The 20,772-nt window shown below is 40.3% G+C and overlaps 2 protein-coding genes across 17 annotated transcripts in view; one reads left to right on the forward strand and one right to left on the reverse strand.

The window, feature by feature from the left end:
• NSMCE2 (NSE2 SUMO ligase component of SMC5/6 complex) overlaps window positions 1-11,995 on the reverse strand; it is a 242,248-nt gene extending 230,253 nt beyond the window's left edge. For 5 of the 13 annotated variants that reach the window (XM_088844883.1, XM_088844884.1, XM_088844882.1 and 2 more), the window contains exons 1-3: window positions 11,840-11,995; window positions 6,261-6,437; window positions 4-102 (exon numbers count right to left, since the gene is read on the reverse strand). In XM_088844883.1, coding sequence (XP_088701009.1) covers window positions 4-102; window positions 6,261-6,423 — 262 coding nt within the window. In that variant the 5' untranslated portion in view covers window positions 6,424-6,437; window positions 11,840-11,995. Of the gene's footprint in view, window positions 1-3; window positions 103-6,260; window positions 6,438-6,980; window positions 7,059-11,839 lie in introns of all 13 variants that reach the window. The other 8 variants (XM_088844887.1, XM_088844886.1, XM_088844885.1 and 5 more) reach the window with 5 other exon arrangements.
• Window positions 11,996-12,038: 43 nt separating this feature from the next.
• The window catches only part of WASHC5 (WASH complex subunit 5), a 53,586-nt gene continuing 44,852 nt past the window's right edge, over window positions 12,039-20,772 (forward strand). For 2 of the 4 annotated variants that reach the window (XR_016039368.1, XM_088844874.1), the window contains exons 1-5: window positions 12,039-12,175; window positions 16,513-16,822; window positions 17,303-17,448; window positions 18,127-18,211; window positions 18,809-18,909. Coding sequence is in view for 3 of the 4 variants with exons in the window: in XM_088844874.1 (XP_088701000.1) it covers window positions 16,637-16,822; window positions 17,303-17,448; window positions 18,127-18,211; window positions 18,809-18,909 (518 nt within the window). In the remaining variant the exon portion in view is untranslated. Of the gene's footprint in view, window positions 12,176-12,358; window positions 12,380-13,100; window positions 13,239-16,512; window positions 16,823-17,302; window positions 17,449-18,126; window positions 18,212-18,808; window positions 18,910-20,772 lie in introns of those variants that run through there. The other 2 variants (XM_088844876.1, XM_088844875.1) reach the window with 2 other exon arrangements.

A 20,772-nucleotide genomic window follows, 5' to 3' on the forward strand; every position in this document is an offset into this window, starting at 1 on the left:
CACCTTTATTTAATAGTATCGGCCCACAGTCAGCTCTCCCAGCTTCCTTTTCTTCAACTTCAACTCTTACATCAGGAGGTGAGGCATGTTCCCAGATCAAGACTAAACAATACAATAATGGTGGTGATACATTTAATAGTATCTCATATGTATCTCCAAGACACAAGTCACAGTAAATGGAATTTTACCAGCTGAGAGAAAGGCTTACATACAGGACAGACAGATAACAAATAAAGTGACTATTCCAGTGATAAAAGTATGCTCCCCCAGAGTTTGTGCAAATTCATGTCCACTGAGTCAGTGATACTATCCAACCATCTCATCCTCGGTTGTGCTCTTTTTCTTTTGCCTTCAATCTTTCCCCCAGCATCAGGATCTTTTTCAATGAGTCAGTTCTTTGCATCTGGTGACCAAAGTGTTGGTGCTTCAGCTTCAGCATCAGTCCTTTCAATGCATATTCGGGGTTGATTTCCTTTAGGATTGACTGGTTTGATCTCCATACAGTCCAAGGAACTCTCAAGAGTCTTCTCCAGTATCACAGTTCAAAAGCATCAGTTCTTCAGTGCTCACCCTTCTCTATGGTCCAACTCTCACATCCGTACATGACTACTGGAAAAACCATAGCATTTGATTCTACAGGCCTTTGTTGGGTATGTAATGAAGCCTCTGTAAAAACCCAAAAGGGTGGGGTTCAGAGAGCTTCCGGGTTGGTAAACACACAGAGGTGCTGGGAGGGTGGCAGGTTTGGGGAGGGCACAGAAAAGTGCCCTTTCCCACTCACCTTGCCCTTGGCATCTCTTCCACCTGGCTGTTCCTGAGATGTACCCTTTTATAATGAATTAGCAATCAAGGACGTAAACTACTTTCCTGAGTTCTGTGAGCTGCTCCAGCTAATTATATCAATAGAACCTGAAGGGCAGACTTACAGGACTGAGTCCATAGCTTGTAAGATCTGACACTAACTCCAGGTATAGTGTTAGAACCGAACTGAACTTTAGGACACCCAGCTGGTGGCTGCAGAGATTTGGAGAACTGCTTAGAGTGGGGAAAACACACAGACATTTGATAGCTAGAAGTGTCAGAAGCGTTGAGTAACAGAGTAGAGACAGTGCAGTTTTCCCTACACCTGGGAAATATGAAGACACAGGCAAAATAACAGAGGTCTTTTAGAGACCTGGATTTTTAATATTCTGTACGCCACACCTTTATACTTTTAACACTACAGAAACCATAATTTTCAATAGTCTTCATTTATTTAAGTTATAATAATCTCTTGCTTGTATAATTGGCTTCAGTTACAAAAGCGATGTAAAACATACAAACGTTGGCTTCTTATGGTTATTGTAATTTCTACTGTCTTTTGGCCACCACCCCACCATCTTTACTTTCTTCTAATTACTGCTTCTACTCAATAACATAATTATGGAATAAAGTATAAGAGTGAGGCCCAAAAGAAACCTTCCCCATAACTAGACTCCTGGCTGTAAGAAGCTGTTCTTTAGACAGAGAAATTTATTACAATATAATGAAAATTCAGATCTTCCTAAGAAAATAAGTCTTGAGAATGTAACGTCAGTATGTGCTGGCTTCTCAAACCATTAAGTAATTCTGAAAATAAATTTAACATAAAGGATTTAAGTAAAATAATCACTCCTTTTTCACAAAATTAGATGATGAGTGAGAGGGTTATAGGTGGTCATAATTTTCTTTTTCTTTCTATTCGTCCAATTTTTAGATTTAGGAATGCCTTATTTCAGGAGGAAAACTAGAATACTACCCCCAAAAGCATTCAAATTGAGAAATATGCACTCAACTAAATGCTTAATGTTTGCAAAACTTCAGTTAATCATGAAGAGCACAGACTTCCAAGACCACGCAATTTTTTAACTCTGACCACTGTTCTTTATTCATCATTAACTCTAAAGAAACTGTCACAAAGTGAAAACTCTGTTTCTTGCCTGGAAGGAGTAAGCTGTGAAAAAGAAAAGGAATCAGGTTTTAAAAGGTGATGATTCTTAGCTGGAATACAAATTCTGGATACAAGAAAGAAAATCGACTATCATTCAGCCAATTCACCGTGTCACTTCCATCAGTCAGGATGCACTGGCTGCAAGGGGAGGAAACCTGTCCACCATCGTTTAACCAAAAAGGAACTGATTTTCCTGCCATTATGAGTCCAGAAATAGACAGTCCAGTGTCAGCACAATGACCCCAAAAGATCCCAGCTTCTTCCTTCCGAAACCAGACTCAACTCTGCCTTTGTAAACAGAAGACGCTAAAGCCCAGGAAATGCACAAATGTCCAAGGGAAGTTGTTGAAAACTCCACTTGCAGAAAAGGACAAAAACTGATGGGCTGTTTCAGAAAAAGGTGCAACCTCACTTTGGAATTTCAAAGAGAGAAGGAAAAGAAGAGGAAAAGGGAGAGGGAGAAGAAAGGAAAATCAGATACTGTAAACCTCAACAAAATAACCAAAACTTTCTGAGCTAAATATCACTAAATGTTACTTTAATATTATCCAACTGCTACAAATGCCACTTGAAGGACAAAATCAATTTTCAATAAAGTGTAATGGTTAAGCACAGAAACTGCAGTCAAATCGCTTATGCTCAAATCTCAACTCCCCCTGCTGAAACTGTGTGAGCTTAGGAAGGTACTCAGCTTCACTAAGCCTCAGTGGCTCAGAGTGGGGATAACAACAGTCCTTACTTTGCAGGACTGCAGGTTGGACCAAGTGAGACAGCACCTGTAGAAACCGCACAGCACCTGCACACGTTTGATGCATGTACCAAATCCAGCTCTTATCTTTAAGAGCAGTATGGCCATCACCATCACCACTGTACCTTGGCATAATTCAACAGACATCCAGTTACCTGCCTGACCTTAATAACTAAAGTCTTTCTACTCTGCTTCTTTCAGCAAGGCACAGAAAGAAAGCAGTATAGAGCAGTAAAATCCAAAAGCTCTCCATCAAAATTTTCTCATCTATTCAACGCTTGGGCAATATAAATATGCATCTTTTTATTCTTTTCTTCCAAATGTTCCTGACATATTCAGTAAGAATCAGATATTTCGCAGATAAAAAATTATAAGTTCAAAATTCAAAGAAAATTACCTATCTTTGAGCAAGTTACAGAACTAAGGCTGTAACTGGGACTAAAGCCCATATCAGGCTGATTTTAAGTCCTTCATTTAAGTGGCAATTTTGGCTCTGTCTCTTACAAATCTTTCATCTACTGTTGGAGACTGAGTTAGCATCAAATTTACTTAAATGCTAGGTGTTCTTCTACTCTCTGGGTCCTTGGACAGCACCTCAGTCTGGTGCCACATGAAGACTGCTCTCCTAACAAGTGTTTGCTCAATTACTCCAGTGGGGGTCATTCTTGGCCTCCTCTCTGTATGGAGTTTCTCCCGCCACCTAAATCCTGCTCACAGGCACTCCAGTTCAGGTTCATAACCAGTTGTTCTCAGGGTGTGGTCCCCGAGACCCTTCCATAAGATCCACAGGATCAAAACTATTTTCATAATAACTGTCAGACCTGCAACGGAGTAGCTGCAGCAGAGACCACATGGCCCACAGAGTTTAAGGTATTTGTTATCTGACCCCTGATGGAAAAACTTTGCCAATTTCTGCTTTAGAGCATGAATCTTTCAAAAAGTGATGCTTATGTTTCTTCTTAAATGACACAGAAGATGCTGCATTTTGCTTCAAAATATACATCTTATTAAAAAAAACAGAACAAAAATGAAGTTTGCATTAAAAACACTCAGAAATCTTCAAACCAAATCCTGAAACAAAAACTGATACAACCCTCCAGGAGGTTATGTAACACCTCTTCTCTCATGGTTTAAGATTTTATTATGAGTTTCCCCAGGACTACCTACCAAAGCCAAATCTCCATCAGCGTCAAAAAGAGACTACAAATCAGGTTGGACAGGGCTAAGACCTTTAGAGAATACCCACTAAAGATGGGTGACTTCTGCTGCCTTCTGTGAATGAATATCTAGTATGGAGCTCACCTTCCTGCCATGAGTGACCATAAGGCTGGGCAAAACATAGGGAACAACTGCTTTCAGGCATTGAGACAACAGGCAGAGCAGAACTGGGATTCCTGTGATTTCAAGTGAGGTAAGTCCTCTATTGCTCTCCTCCCTGCAGAAAGGAGGAAGAATTTAAGTGGGCACAGCAGTCTGGAAGGACTAGACTGGAGTTCAAGTTGCTGAGCATTAGGGGTTTTGCAAGACAGAGCACAGTGAGGGAGGTATACAGAGAAAGCCCTTCAGGAATCTATACAGAGATTCCTCCTAAAAGCTAAATTAACCCTAAGTGAAGCTACACTCTGTATGCTCAGTCACTAAGTCATGTCCAACTCTTTCAGAATCCATGAACTCTAGCCTACCAGGCTCCTCTGTCCATGGGATTTCCCTGGCAAGAATATAGGAGCAGTGTGCCATTTCCTTCTCCAGAGGACCTTCCCCACCTAAGGACTGAACCTGTGTCTCCTGCATTGTAGGCAGATTCTTTACCACTGAGCCACTCAAGAAGAGAAAACTACACTAGACCTGTCCTAATGAAGTTAAATAACAAGTCTGGAATGAATCAACCTAATCCACAAATTACTTAGCTGCCAACCAAAACAAAGGTCAAACTCTTCAAAGGAAGATGATAAAATCCAGAAACTCAACAACATAATGTACTTAAGCAGCAATGGACAGAGCTGACAGAATCAGCAGACAAGGATATAAAAACAGGCAAGGATATTACAAATACACTTCATGTGCTCAAGAATACAAAAGAAAACATGAGCATAATGAAGAGAAAAATAAGATTCCGTTTAATTCTATTTTATGTCTTCTAAAGCTGAGTTGGACTGTAAAGAAAGCTGATCGCCGAAAAATCGATGCTTTTGAACTGTGGTGTTGGAGAAGACTCTTGAGAGTCCCTTATACTGCAAGGAGATCCAACCAGTCCATTCTAAAGGAGATCAATCCTGGATGTTCATTGGAAGGACTGATGCTAAAGCTGAAACTGCAATACTTTGGCCACCTCATGCGACGAGTTGACTCACTGGAAAAGACTCTGATGCTGGGAAAGGTTGGGGGCGGGAGGAGAAGGGGACGACGGAGAATGAGATGGCTGGATGGCATCACCGACTCTGTGGACATGAGTTTGAGTGAGCTCCGGGAGTTGGTGATGGACAGGGAGGCCTGGCGTGCTGTGATTCATGGGGTCGCGGAGAGTCGGACACGACTGAGCGACTGAACTGAACTGAACTGAACTGAAAGCTCAAAAACGTCTGAAATTAAAAGTCCCCTGGACAGACTTAGTATATTAGACCCTTGAAAAGACAGGACTAATGAACTTGAAGACACAGTAAAAGAAACTATTCATACTGAAGCCAAGGAGAAAAAAAAGGCTTGAAAAAAAATCACCCAAGCCTCAGTTGATTTATGGGACATTACCAAGCAGTCTAACATACATGTGACTGGAGCCCCAGAAGGAGAAAGGAGAGAAATAGTAGCAGAAATTTTTTTCCAAATTTGATCAAAACCATAAGTCTACAAATCCATAAAGCTCAAAGAACACCAGAGAGAATAAACAAAGAAAATCACATCAAGGCATATCACAATCAAATTGCTGAAAAACAGTGATAGTAAAAAGAAAGAAGAAACATTATGTTGCTCCCCTGCTTCTATATGTGAGAGATATAAAATAAAAATAAATCTAAACCAAACAAAGCAAATAACATCTTCCTAGATCTTCTGATCAAAAAATTGTGGTCAAGTTCAGGAAAACTGAACTTTTCTCATTTTATTGTAGAGGCCTTCCTTTACCAGTACCCCTAGCATCAGGTTAGTCTGTCTACTGAGTAATTAAGCACGAACAAAATATAGTTAAATTACTGAAAAATAACTATCACAATGCTGTATACCATACAGTTCACAAATATCACATACTTTTGATTGTATGCTCCTTGAGATCAGAAATCTTCATGTTTCAGCACAAAAATTTCTAATGCAGTTTCTAGTGGTTTGAACATAAGGGTCTGAACACATACACATGGGTCAATCTCATCTCATCCTCGGTACATTACTACGCGGGATACACACAACAAATGAGAAAACAGATGCCCAGAGGCTTAAATGAGTGTCCCAAGCTCACCCAAAAGGTGAGTGGTATCTCACATGCCTAGAGCAATGCCACCGCACAGGGTTACCTCAAAACAGACACAAAAGAAAGAAGTTTTAATGATTACTTACTCTGAGTTTCCACGAGATCCAAAGCCACACTATAAGCTGTGTCCATTCCGGAGTTGATACACGATTGGAAGTTTTTCAAGGAGGAGAGTGCAGATTCTATACCACTGAAGGACATAAAACCAGTTGAACCTGAACCTGAACTTGAAGAGGAACGCCCCGACATCTTGAAAGTATTACCTAAGTTTTCAAACACAGTGAAATGAGATATATGAATAAGAATAATAACTGCACAGGAAAACAGAACCACTAGAAATATCCATAACACTGTATCCAGTATCTCTACAAATGCTACACTATTCTATATCCCTTGAAAGGATATCAAAGCATTGTGCCATCATTTGGGCCACCAAACACAATATCTGCCCTTTAATATACAGGGAAGGTAAGTGTTCTCATTTTTTAAAGGAAGGATAATACCCTCTTCCAAAAGATTCCCTGATTCTCTAAAGAATTCAACAAGAGCTCAGTTCCTAAAAACCTGCTGAGCAGTCGACTGCTCATATGATGCATTTTTCCAAAAAAAGAAAATAGTAGCAAAAAAACAGTTTAATAAGGAGGAATTTTCAAAACCTGCAATTTTTAACTTATCTGACATATGAGTACTGATTTCAAGGCATTAGAATTAGAAGCATTCATGAATTAGAAGCCACCTCCAGGCCCTGGCATAAAAAACGAATATACACCATCCAATTTTACAGCTTGAAACAGACAAGCAATGACCTTAGAAGTCACATACTGAAGATGGAGAATCACCAAATGGAAGGAGCCTAGGTTCCCACATCACTGCTTGGAGGAAAACTGCCCACCAGTCAGGTTCCATGCATGAAAGAAATTGAAAAGAACTTCAGTTTTGCAAAGCCATTTAGATTTGGGGGTACATCTATTATTATAACACCAACTGTTGTTCAAAAAACACAACCCTGCAAGGATCAAATGATATAGTTCAAGTATTCAGTTATCTGGGGGGGTCAATCTTGATTCTAGTGTAAGTCTAAATTGTCTAGAACAGCACTATCTAAAAACACTTCTTTCTTCAAAGACAAAAATGTTCCTCCTATAGTCTGCATTGTCCAATACGGAAGCCACCATGCGGTGTGATTATTATTTAGCAGTGATTACTGATGGTCATAATAGCATCAGTAGCCTGACAGAAGAATTGAGTTTTAAATTTTATTTCATTATAATCAATTTAAATTTAAATAGCCATACCGTAAGTCAACTATACTTTTAAAAAAAATAGTAACATATCCACATTGAAACAGATTTAGAAGTCTTTTTATATCAATACCAAAATTTAAAAAAAAATAAAATTATTCTTGGTACACAGTCACATTCTTTAATCAGTTTATTAGCCATATCTGTCTTTAATACTATGACATGTGTGTTTTTGAAGATGTATTATCTCAATGTGCTCTTATTATTTTAATTTTTCATAGGATTTCCTGAAATTCTCTTCAAAACTGCATGTCATGCTATGAATGTGAAGCCGTTGACACCTTCAAATGAGTCTTTTCTGAAGACAATTTTTTTTAACTGTAAAATATTACAAGTAACCTGTGAAGCTCAGAAGTAATACTTCTAAATGGAGAATGTTTTCTATTCTATTCTCAATTTTCAAATAGATATATGTAAATATTTCATCACTAATATTTTTACCTATTTCTGCCTCTATTCAGAGGATCTCTGTTCAAAAAATATCTTTTATAAAACCAAACTTATCAAGTAAGTTACCTATTATTATTTTTGTCAATGCTCTGTTATGTAGAAATAATGCAAAAAAAAAAAATTAAACAACCACATGTGTCTAGTGGCTACTGCACTGGACAGCACCGTTCTAGAAATACAATTATCAAAGTATAATATAATATCACACACATACACACATACTAGGGGTTAGGCTAGTCACAGGATGAACAGGACATATCTTCCTGGAATATCAATTTTACTTAAAGAAAACATGAAACACATTTATATTAAAACAAACATTAGTTACGTTATAGAGTAAAACATGGGGGCAATACTAGTAGGAGTAAACTACTAAAAACTCCAGCAGGGGTTCAACATGTAGCCTCTGGAGCCAGACTGTGTGAGTTCAAAGCCTGATTTTGCCATTAAAGTAGCTGAATAACTTGCGACAAATTATTTAACCTGTCAATGCTTTCCTTTTCCTTTCTGTAACAGGAGGATGATCCAGTGCCAGTATCAAGGGTTACTGGGAGGACTAAATGAGTTCACTTGTTTAACAAAACACTCAGAACAATGCCTGACAAATCATCTTTTAAAATGAGAACAAATATCACCACTGACTTAATCATCACTGTGAGCAACAATACAGAATAGTGCATAAGTGAAACGGACCCTGGACACCAATGCCTGGAAACTCTACCTGTCCACACCACTCAAAACTGCATCACTCTGGTTGAACAGCTTAACTTCTCCGTCTTCGGTTCCCCCCACCCTGCCCCCCGTGTAAGGAGATAAACACATCTATCTTACAGCATTATTGTAAGGATAAATTACATTTTGTAGTTTTCTCAAACTTGTCTGATCTTAAGAATCAGTTGAAATACTTTCTAAAAATACAGATTAATGGATACTATCTCAGACCTACGGAATCAGTCTCTAGGGAACACTCTGAGGAAACGATATTTTTATGAAGCACCCTAAATAATTCAGGTATGGTGAACACTGATATAATTGTGCCCTCCAAAATTCATGTTTACCCTAACTTCCAATGTGATGACATATGGAGATAGAGCCTTTGGGAGATGACTAGGTTTAAATGAGGGGGGAGCCCTCACGATGGGATTGGCATCATTAGAAGAGGAAGAGACACAGGGCTCGCCTCTCTGTCCTTCATGTAAAGATACAGGAAGGTGGCCATCTGCAAACAAGGAGGAGAGCCCTCACCAGTACTCAACCACACCAGCAACTTTTAGTCTTCAAAACTGTGAGAAATAAATTTGTTGCTTAAACCATCAGGCTATGATAATTTTTAACAGGAGCCTGAAGTAAGACACAATGTATGTAAGGATTAAGGGCTTCCCTGATAGCTCAGGTGGTGAAGAATCCACAATGCAGGAGACCCAGGTTCGATTCCGGGACCTGGAAGATCTGTTGGAGAAGGGATAGGCTACCCACTCAAGTACTCTTGGGCTTCCCTTGTGGCTCAGCTGGTAAAGAATCCGCCTGCAATGCAGGAGACTCAGGTTCAATTGCTGGGTTGGGAAGATCCCCTGAAGAAGGGAAAAGCTACCCACTCCAATATTCTGACCTGAAGAATTCCATGGGCTGTATAGTCCACGGGGTCGCAAAGAGTTGGACACAACTGAGCGACTTTCACTTTCACTTTTTCACCTTCACAAGGATTAATATAATCCAGGACAAACAGAAAGCATCTACTACACGTTCAATTCAGTTCAGTTCAGTTCAGTCGCTCAGTCGTGTCCGACTCTCCGCGACCCCATGAATCACAGCACGCCAGGCCTCCCTGTCCATCACCAACTCCCGGAGCTCACTCAAACTCATGTTCACAGAGTCAGTGATGCCATCCAGCCATCTCATTCTCCGTCGTCCCCTTCTCCTCCCGCCCCCAACCTTTCCCAGCATCAGAGTCTTTTCCAGTGAGTCAACTCGTCGCATGAGGTGGCCAAAGTATTGCAGTTTCAGCTTTAGCATCAGCCATCCTTATTATATGAATGCAAAATTCACATTACTCTAGTGAAACTTTACACTTGCAGACAGGTGAGGAAAACATCTTTCTGTAATTCTGAACTACCAAGAGGAATGATTCAGATCCAAAAGCAAAGAGAAGTGGCTTTTCCCTATCTCTGACAAAGGAGCCTGGTAGGCAATAGTTCATAGGGTCGCAGAGTTGGACACGACTGAAGTGACTTAGCATGCAAGTACAGCTAAGTCATACATACATAAGTCACAGGGCAGCCTGCCACAACAAAGAATTATTTGGTCCCAAATGTCAGTGCAGTAGTTGAGAAACCTTGGTGTAAACTAACCACTTCTTGAAGCCTTCCTCAGGGAACAGTGATTATTTTGTTCTCTATACCTATTGTCTCAAAGAAAGCTTAAAACACAGTTACCCACTTTCTGAGTTTTTCCCCCTAGCATATTATGTTGCCTTCCCTAACAGGCCTTATCTTTATCAGTTGGTGCTGCTCTAACAAAATACCACAGACACAGTAACATATAAACAACATTTCTACAGTTCTGGAGATTATGAAGTTCAAGGTCAAGGCACCAGCACAGTCGCGTTCTACTGAAGGCCCTCTTCCTATGGTTCATGGCCAAGGCCTTCGAGTTCTGTGTCTTTACACGGTAGAAGGAGTAAGGGACCTTTCCAGACCCTCTTTTATAAAGGTATCAAGCCTACTTGGATGGCTCCATCCTCATGATCTAAGCACTCCCCAAAGGCTCTAGCGCCTAATTACCATCATCTTGGCTTTGGGAATTCGACATACGAACTGGGGGTGGGGTGAGAGAGGATATAAACATTCAGACCACAGCAGGTCTTTAAGATTCTCTGTAGATGGGGTGGCCAATAATTAGCTAATGTGAAAATAAAAATACTCCTCTCATCTTTGTGTCGAGCAAGTGGTAAGCACCCAAATAACCTAGATACTGTGCTGACCACCTTTAAATCCACAGGGCCCTATACAAGTTCAGCCACCAGAGCTGTACCTTCTTTTTCAATATGCAAGGTTACATCCTTATGAAGCGTTCTCTTATCCATGCAAGCAATTGCTTGTTTTCTTCTTCATGCTACTACTATTCCCCTCCCCCAACCACACGCACATATTCTACCTTAAAACTCATCACAACTACTTGCTCACATGTCTGCCACTCTTTCACCTTCCCAGCAACTTAAACTAGAATTCTGACATATTCCACACTACATAAAACAGCCCATTACACAAAATAGGCGACCAATAAAAATCTGGAAGAGTTACATCAATAACAGAAACCATTTCTATGTCCCCTATAGCATGCCATGAACTGGTGTCCCTAAGCTTTGTTCTCATTATAGTTAATCCTCACAACCATTTACAGGCGAGAAGAGAAAAGGAAACTGACGCCCGGAGAGTTTATTTCAACTGTCTGCCCCAGGCCCTGCTTTGAAAGCCAGCTCAAACCAGATTTACTTAGATCAAGAATTAGGAACCTCACACTACTATATAAAAGCATAAACAATAGAGTCCTACTGTAAAGCACAGGGAACTATATTCAATATCTTAATAATCTATAATGGAAAAGAACCTGAAATATATAAATATACACATATATATCTGAATCACTCTGTTGTACAACTGAAACTAACACACTGTAAGCGAACAATATCTCAATAAAAAATAATTCATTATCCACACCTTTAGAGCCAAAGGATGGAGAGATGGCGTCTTGGAGAGTGAGGTCCACGGGCCCCAGCCTACCCGCTGGGACCGTTAAAAGAACCACGACCATAACCCAGGTCCTCAGATCGCAGGTCCGGGCACCCGCGGAGAGCCTGGGACGGAAGCGACACCCCCCGTCACCCTCCCCATCGCCATCCCTCGCTCCTGCCTTACCTGGCTGCAGGATGCAGCTCTAGTCCGGCGGCGCCCGGATTCCCCAGGCCGTGACCCCAACTCCTTCCTTCGCTCCCTTCCCCTGTCGCTGAAACGGCCAGCGCGGGCTCAGACGTCATCAGTCGTCGCCGGCGAGCGGTCACATGACGCCCCGCCGCTCCCCGCCCCCCTGTCATGTGACGGCCGAGGGCCCGGGGGCGGAAGCCGGGGTCTGGCCGGCTCAGGAGAAGAGCTGGGGATAGAAGAGCAAGGAGACGGAGGGGTGGGGGCCGGCGTGCAGACTCCGCGCACGACCGCGGGCCCTGCGCGTGCGCTCTGGCGCGGCCCGGGTGCCAGGTGAGTCGGGGCAGGGTGCGCGCGCCGCCTCCTTCACGTCGCCCGTCCCCTCCCCCGCCCCGGGGCTGGGCCGCGCTGGCCCAGCCTCGGGGCGGGGGGCAGTTTGCGGCGTGGAGTGGGGTCTGGATGGGGGAGCCTGGCGTAAGAGGGCTGGGGGTTTTCCTGGAGCCGCGGCGGCAGTTCAGACTCCGCGTCTCCACTCAGGTTGGAAACAGTTTTCCACGCTGCTTTGGCGCTTTAAGAAGTGATGATGTTCAGCTGCTTGGTCCGCATTTGATCCTTCCAGGTTTCCGGGAGTAAAGCTTTGTGGACATCGTGATTCCTCCATTTACTCTCGAGAAATCTGAGTGGTTGGTGGAAGCTTTTACAGTCTGACGGACCTCGGTTTGAATTCTAGTTTTGGCATGGGCTGAGTTTGGGCAAATCATTGCTGCTCTCTGCACCTTAATTGCCTCACCTGTGACACGCCAAAGTCCTTTGCATTAAAAAAAAAAATTCTGAGGGTCCTAATTTGTCTGTGGTAGTAAAGTAGTGAAGTGAAAGTCGCTCACTCATGTCCGACTCTTTGCGACCCCATGGACTATACAGTACATGGAATTCTCCCGGCCAGAATACTGGACTGGGTAGCCTTTCCTTTCTACAGGTGGCCTTCTCAACCCAGGGATCCAACCAGGTCTCCCGCATTGCAGGCGGATTCTTTACTAACTGACCCACAAGGGAAGCCCAAGAATACCAGAGTGGGTACAGTTAGAAAAATAGAAAACACAGAGCTGATAAGGGAACTGGGTCTCCGGATAGATTCTAAGTGCGTGGAGCTTCCTCCAACCTGGATGGTTGCTGGGAGGAGGGAGAGTCTTCACTGCCTTTGTCCGCTGCAAGGAACACCTTCCGATTTTTTTTATTCTGTTTCAGGATCCATGAATCAAACTAAAGTGATTAGGCTCATTGTAGAACTTTCCTGTAAGAGATGCGCCCGTGGCTTTTATCTTGATCAACAACCGCTACAGTTTATTCCTGATAATGGATGGGTGGAGACTAGTGCTCCATTCTTTATGTAACTGAGGTATGAAAGGATTAAACTAGATCAATCTTCTTTTGTCCTCTGTGTAGGATAAAGAATGATCCTTCCCAGGGCACTTTAATTTTCGTAATTCAGTTCTGTACTCCTTGGGCAGTTGGTATAATGCTGCCATGCTTCATTCTTGAAAGCGTGTTGTCTTTTGTCTAGAATTACTTTCCAAACTAAAAATCACAGGTCCATATCGCTTCATTAAAATGAGGTTACAGCCACTTTTCTGGGTGCCTTATAAAAAGAAACAGAAAATTGAGTGGAATTTCTGGTTTCATTTCATGGCAAATAATAAGACAGCCTACATTGAGATAAGTGGTCATTATGAATTGTCTTCATTCCTAGCACCAGGAGAACCTCTAAAAGGAAGATTTAATATATTGTAGTTTCTTCTACCTGCTTATTCACACCTCATTCTAGAGTGATTTTTTTTTTGTCTCAACTAAATCTTAACATCTGTAAAGCCACCTACCTCTGAGATCACTGCAACATGATTAGGCATATTTAATGATGCTTCTTAAATTCTGTTCTTTAGGACAGTTTTTCAGCCAACAATGGGGCTATTTACCAAAGACTGTTGTCGTTTAGTCGCAAAGTCAAATCTGACTCTTTGAGGCCCCATGGACTGTAGCCCGCCCGGCTCCTCTGTCCATGGGATTTCCCAGGCAAGAATACTGAAGTGGGTTGCCATTTCCTTCTCCAGGGGATCTTTCCACCTCAGGGATTGAACCCATGTCTCCTATCTTGGCAGATGGGTTCTTTACCACTGAGCCACCAGGGAGGCCTACCAAAAACTTTAGTCAAATATGAAGTTGCCTACAGTGTAACTCACTGGGTAAAAAGGATTTAAATAAGACACAGGCACACTGAAGGTTTGACTTACGTCATCCCAGGTCTAAGCTAAGCCTCCTTGACCACGTGAATGCATGTGCCCAGTGTGTCTGTTTGTTGGGAAAGAAGGCGGGTTATGTTGCTTTGCTTTAAGCTGTTTTCTCTTGGCCACACTGTCCTATCTTGGTATCCAAATGGTAGCAGTTAGGCCTGTTCATTGTAGGCTCCCCGCTTCTGAATTGAGTCTAGAATTTCATCCTGCTGAAACCTGAGTTAGTTTGGTGTTCTTCAGAGGACTTCAAGTGACTTTTGTTCCCATTTTCCTTTATTTTCTGCTTGTCTCATTTTCCAAGCCAGACCATTTCAGTAGGAGAAGTGGAATGAAATTATCTTAAATTCAGCCTACTAGGGATCAGTGTGACTCTACAAGCAAGCTTCACCAAGAAAACTGAAGGGACATGTTAATAATTTTTGCCTTAATGTAAATTATAGACAACCCTTGCGTGAGAGAGTTCTGGATAACTGTAGTGGCTCCTCTGTAATCCCTGCTATGGGCCCCAGCTCCACCTCTCCTATCTCTCTGCTTCTGTCCCCAGCTTACTCCCCACCAGGCACATCAGCTACTTGTTCTTCCTTGCACATTCCTACCCCGGGGCCTTACTTGTACTTCCTTGTAACTCCTTCCTGGAATGCCCTTCTCATAGATCATCATCTAAAATTACCTTTAAACTTAGTGGCTTTAAAACAGTATAAACATTTTTAAACATTTTTTTTCTTTTTTAATTTTATTGGTGTGTAATTGATTTATAATGTTGTATTCATTGCAGGTGTATAGCAAAGTGAATCTGTTATACAAATACATATATCCACTCTTTTTTTCTGTTCTTTTCCCATATAAGCCATTACAGAGTTAAAAAAAAAAGTAAGCATTTATTGTCTAATTAATGTTTGTGGTCAGGAGTCAGTTGTGTGACTTAGCTGGTGCCTTTGGCTCAGGGGCTCTTGGGAGGTTGCAGTCAAGCTGTGAACACAAACTGAGATGGGATGGAGGGTGGGAGGTGGGGGGATGGCACATGGTGTGTGGCAGCTTACTCAAGTGGTGAGTGGCAGACTTCTCCATCATCCTATGGGCTCCCTCCACAGGGCTCTCAAACACCCTGGCAACTTGCTTCTCCCAGGACACATAAGCTGAAAAGGGTTCTCAAGCCAGAAGTCACAGTCTTTTTTTCTGTCTGATCTCAGAAATGGCATCTTTCACATCCTCCATATTCTCTTCTTTAGAAGGGAATCAGTAAGTCACACTCAGGGAAAGAGGCCTACACAGGGCATGAACAGGGAGGACCATCTTAGAGACCTCAGATACCCTTGCAGCTTGCTCCCTCACTTGCTTCTGATCTCTGCTCAAATATCATCTTACCAAAGACACTTTTACAAACTGTGTAACATCACACACACTCCATCCCTTTGCCATGCTTTTCTTTACGCATTGTCACAGCCTGATACATAATTTATTTATCTCTTTCCCACTCCCAGTAGTATGTAGGCTTCATGAGAGCAGGAACTTAGTTGTGTTCACTACCATAGCCGCAGGTCCTAAAACAGTGTTTCGCACATAGAAGGCACTGGATAAATATTTGTTGAACAAGTGAATCTATATTATTAAGAATGCTTTCATCTACAAATAATACAAAACCCAGTTAACAGTAGGTAAGCCATAAAAGCAGTCCATTTAACAAGGATTACAAGAGGTAATGCCACAGTTGAATCAAGGAATCAGTAACATCAATAAGAATTTAGCTTCTTTCCTTCCCCAGCACTTGGTCAACTTTGCACTCATTCTTGGTTTGTCCATTGAGTACAGAGTTACTGCAGTTTCACTTTCAATTTTGTTGGGCATAAAACTTAACTTTCATAAGTTTTGATGATATCATTTCAAGATACATTGCTAATCAGAACCTCTCCACTGCTTAGTGTGAAATATTTGTCCTTCCTTTAGAATCACCCTATCACAATTCTCAGGCATGTATTAGTCTCAATAGTGGGACCTCCCAAACTTGACATATGAAAAAAAGCATTTTTAAAGATTGTTCCCTCACCTAATTCTAGTAAATTTTAGGACATAGTTACCTTTTCCCTTGGACCCACGCATACCCTATGATACCTTCTCCCAAGCTCTGGGATCGGCTGCATCACATCTTTTCTCATGGAGAGAAATGAATAAAGTGTTGAGAAAGAGGCCAAGAGTAATAATTTAGCGAAGTCCCTCCACAAGGAAAACATGTAGAGTGGAAAATAAATGCTCTTCCTCCATATCAGAAGTCATTATGTATTATAGTTTTTTTCAGTGAATTTGGAAAAAAAATACTGTGTATGTGTTTCACATCCTTCCTTCAAAGGACTGGAGATTTTTCATACTTTTTTTTTTTTTTGGTTGCAGGTCCTTTAATGGAGTGGCCAATGTGTCAACAGACCTGGTTTCATTTGATGACTTACAGACCCCAGCTCTGAAGCTAGTCACACATTCCCTGTGGCCAGGCCCAGAGTAGTTGATTTTCCTCAAAATGGTAGATTTTTTGGCTGAGAATAACCTGTGTGGCCAAGCAATCTTAAGGATTGTTTCCTGTGGCAACGCCATCATTGCTGAACTTTTGAGGCTCTCTGAGTTTATTCCTGCAGTATTCAGATTAAAAGACCGAGCTGATCAACAGAAATATGGAGATATCATATTTGATTTCAGCTATTTTAAGGTAATCTTCCTCGAAGCTTTTCTTACCAATCTTTTCTACAAAAGTGTGCTTTCTCTGGAAATCAGGAGACTCTGAGATGTTAAGTAATTATGGAGAAAGAGTTAAAAAGAAAAGCTTTTCAACAAAATTTAATATCAGCTAATTTGAAAAGTGATATAAACGTACTGTGCAGAAGCCCTAATATAACACAATATAATCAAATTTTTAAAAGATAACTTTGGTATGATGTATTTCACATTGAAATCCCCCACACTTAAAAGCATGCAAATTTTGGGTTCAGTTCAAGGCCATCTCCTTCAAGGGGATTGATTTTATTTCTAGGCTTCTGTTATCTTCTTTACTTTCTGTTCCTCTGCTTTCAATTTTTGATATCCCTTTAGAGGCATAAATAAGAATACATTTTTCAAAGATTCTTTAGAAATTGTTACCCGCAATTGTATTGTTCTTTTGACTCTTTCTTTGATGTGTTTTTCTTCTTAGGGTCCAGAATTATGTGAAAGCAAACTGGAATCTAAGCCAGAGCTACAGGATTTAGATGAAGAATTTCGGGAAAACAACATAGAAATTGTGACCAGATTTTATTTAGCATTTCAAAGTGTGCATAAATATATTGTAGACTTAAACAGGTATTGACTAATTTAGTAATAGCTAATTTTGATAGTAAATAGTGGAGAGGGAGAAGGGACATACTAGAACATGTATATCTTTCTGAGTTACTAAGAAATTTACTAACTTATACCCTAGGCAATTTTCTTTTCCTTCCTGTGGCACTAGTCATCTTAAGTATTGTAGAATTTCATTATCATTTCCTGCTCTTGTGTAGTATTTAATCATCTTGCTTTATACCATATCTTTGGCTTTCAGTCTTGATGCTAATTTAGTTTATTGAATATGAGAAGTGGGAAAAAAAAAAACTTTATTTTTGTAGCATTGGTACCCATAACCTTCCTTCTTATCTGTGACCATACAATATTGTCTTCCTTCTAGCCCTTCAGTGTTCATTACTCATTAGCTTTTAAGCTAACTAGTCCATGTTCTTATGCCATTATTTCCAAGATTTCTGTAATTCATAAATCAGGACTAAGGAGTTTCCTTTTACTTGGAGTGGCCATAAATAACCTGTGGCCCTAATCATGAGTTCCTACTCACAAACCTATTCTCAAAGCACGTGAATGGAAACAAATGATTTGAAGGCCAGAATACCTGGTATATTGCCTAATCTTTTAAACATCTTTACTGGCCTTCTTCAATGATATTAACCTTTCATTTTCAATGGATAACTTGCTCTGGGGTTTCTTTTCTAGGTATCTAGATGATCTCAATGAAGGTGTTTATATTCAGCAAACCTTAGAAACAGTGCTTCTCAATGAAGATGGCAAACAACTTCTAGTAAGTAGTGACCATTTAAAATAAAAAATTCAAGAATGTCAAACTTACTTTTTTCCCTGTGAGTCACAAATACATACAGTGTATCCTTCTTTAAAGAGAAGCTAAATAAACTGATAACCGTCATCTAACTGGCAGGTCTTTGTCTGAACTTAGAGTAGACTTTGAACAGAATTTCAAGTAAAAGAAAATTATGTGAACGATGTGCACTTCCTCAGTGTAACAGTCCTATCTTCTTTATCTTTTGCATTCTAGACATCTAGCCTGGTACCTAGTACATGGTAATCACTTAGGAAATGTTTGTAAAATAGATGAATGATCTAGAGGTATTCATAATCTTGGGATTCTATTTTGGTATCCCAAGCAAAATATGAAAAATAGACCAGCTGAAAGATAGTCATTGTAAATTAAACTTTGCATAAATGTTTTCAAGCCCATTCTGTACAGAATGAGACCCTTTGGGGGAGGATCCTGCTTTCTCCTTGCAATCTAAAGCTTTTAGGAGAAATGAGAGCGAAGGGCTCGTTTTACCCATCATTAACTGTACTGCATAAGCTTGTGTACTCCCGTGGACATGGCTCCTCTCTTTTTCTCTTATAGTGTGAAGCGCTGTACTTATACGGAGTTATGCTTCTGGTCATCGACCAAAAGATTGAAGGAGAAACTAGAGAGAGAATGCTGGTCTCTTACTATCGATACAGGTATCCCTGAGCTAAGCCCATGCCCTCCAAAAGCACTGCTCTTGGTAAAGAGCAGTGTAGATTTCCTATCCTCCTTTTATTATGAACAGCAGCAATATCATATAGAATGCAGAAGATAAGATTCTTATCACTGCTGAACATAATACATAATGTGGAAATATAAAAATCTGTGTTTTATATCATCATAATAGATTATACATCATATAATCTATGTATTATGTATGGAATAATTTATTATAGATTATTAGAGATATATGGATTATCATGTCTGTGATGGTACTCAGTTTTTTAAAAGAGCAATCTGAATTTCTGTTACCTTAAAGATAAAATTTGGGAAGTCTAATGAATTTTTTTTTTAAGTTTTCAAACATTAGTCCTTGGTAGATATAAGGATACAAATGAACCTTCTGTTGTCATTTTCAGATTGATTCATTTTGAAAAGTTATCATTCAGGGCCAGGTTGAAAGTGAATTCTCACTCATAAATACTGTATTGGGTTGGCCAAAAAGTTCATTTGGGTTTTTCAGTGAGATGTGACTTCAAAAAGTAAGGGCTTAAAAACAGGACCTACCTTAACTAATTGTGATTTCAGTCCCTAACACACGTTTTTCAGTTTGTTGAAATAATGAGTCAAAATCTGGACACCAGGTCAATGTTAGAAATAGTTAAGATTCAGGAAAGAAATAGCCGAGAAGCAGGAATCATTTAGGAACTTGGGCTACAGAAGCGTGGGCTAGAATGAACATTTTCAAACTTACAAATCAGGACAGAATAAACAGGGCAGAGAGTTAGATCCTCAACAGAGAGGGATTGTCTGGGCAGTGTTGTATTTGCAGCCACACTTGGTACTCTGCCTTCTCAGCAGTAAATCAGGCTACTCAGCTCACCTGTTCCCTTTCAGCTCTATCAGGGCGTGAGGCTGCATAATTCATTCACATCAGTTTAACCATGAGCTCCTTTACTATCCATATTTTTTTAAATGAGCTTCAAATGGTCTTGACTCTGTTCCTGAAAGTACCTGAAAAAACAAAAACAGTAACATGAAGAAGAAGAAAAAGGTTTGCTCATCAAGTCCAGCTTTGACAATCCAGCTTTGTCCCTTTGGGTACAACAGCTAATTGATGAGAATGTGATGATCCATTATTGAAGAGACACCAGACAATTTCAAGTCAGAGCTAAAGTAAAGGAGATTCTCACATCAGATAGGAGGTCATCTTCAAGTCTAAGATTGAGTCTCTTTGGAGATTTACTCCTTCAAACCACCAGAAAAATCACAGATGTTTTGATTAAATCTCTGTAGAAGGTACACCTTGCCAAGAAAAAACAGTTGGTATATCCCACTTGAAATTGACTTTATCTTTTAAATTGTTTTTAAATATATGAAATGTTGGTGTAGGTTCACATTCTTTATCCACAATTCTGAAATCCAAAGAGCTCCAACAGAAATATATGCATATACACACACGCACACAGAGTAACTACTTTGGCAGCAAGACTTAAACTAATCTGAAATTTGGAGTCAGAACCTGATTGGCACATATATGAGGCTATGGACAGTCTTTATTTATCTCATTTGTGTGAATGTTCATAGATTTTACTGTAGAAACATTAATGTGTCTTGATCATGGAATGCCATCTGCCACCCTGCTGAAGTATTATATATGATGTATGTATCATGTTACTTCCTTATATTTGAGAATTGCTGTCTTCCAAAACAAATCCTGCCCCAAGGATTTTGGGAAAGGGGTCATGGACCTTTACATAAAACTGTACATACATACAAGAACCCATCTTAAAAGTTTGCTATATTACAGGCTTTTTGAAATTATAGTTTTGAATCTTAAGGATATAAATTGATCCACT

This window comes from Moschus berezovskii, chromosome 16 (genome assembly GCF_049115385.1).
Source record: "Moschus berezovskii isolate FMDL1 chromosome 16, NW_MosBer_1.0, whole genome shotgun sequence".
NCBI classification, from domain to species: domain Eukaryota; kingdom Metazoa; phylum Chordata; class Mammalia; order Artiodactyla; family Moschidae; genus Moschus; species Moschus berezovskii.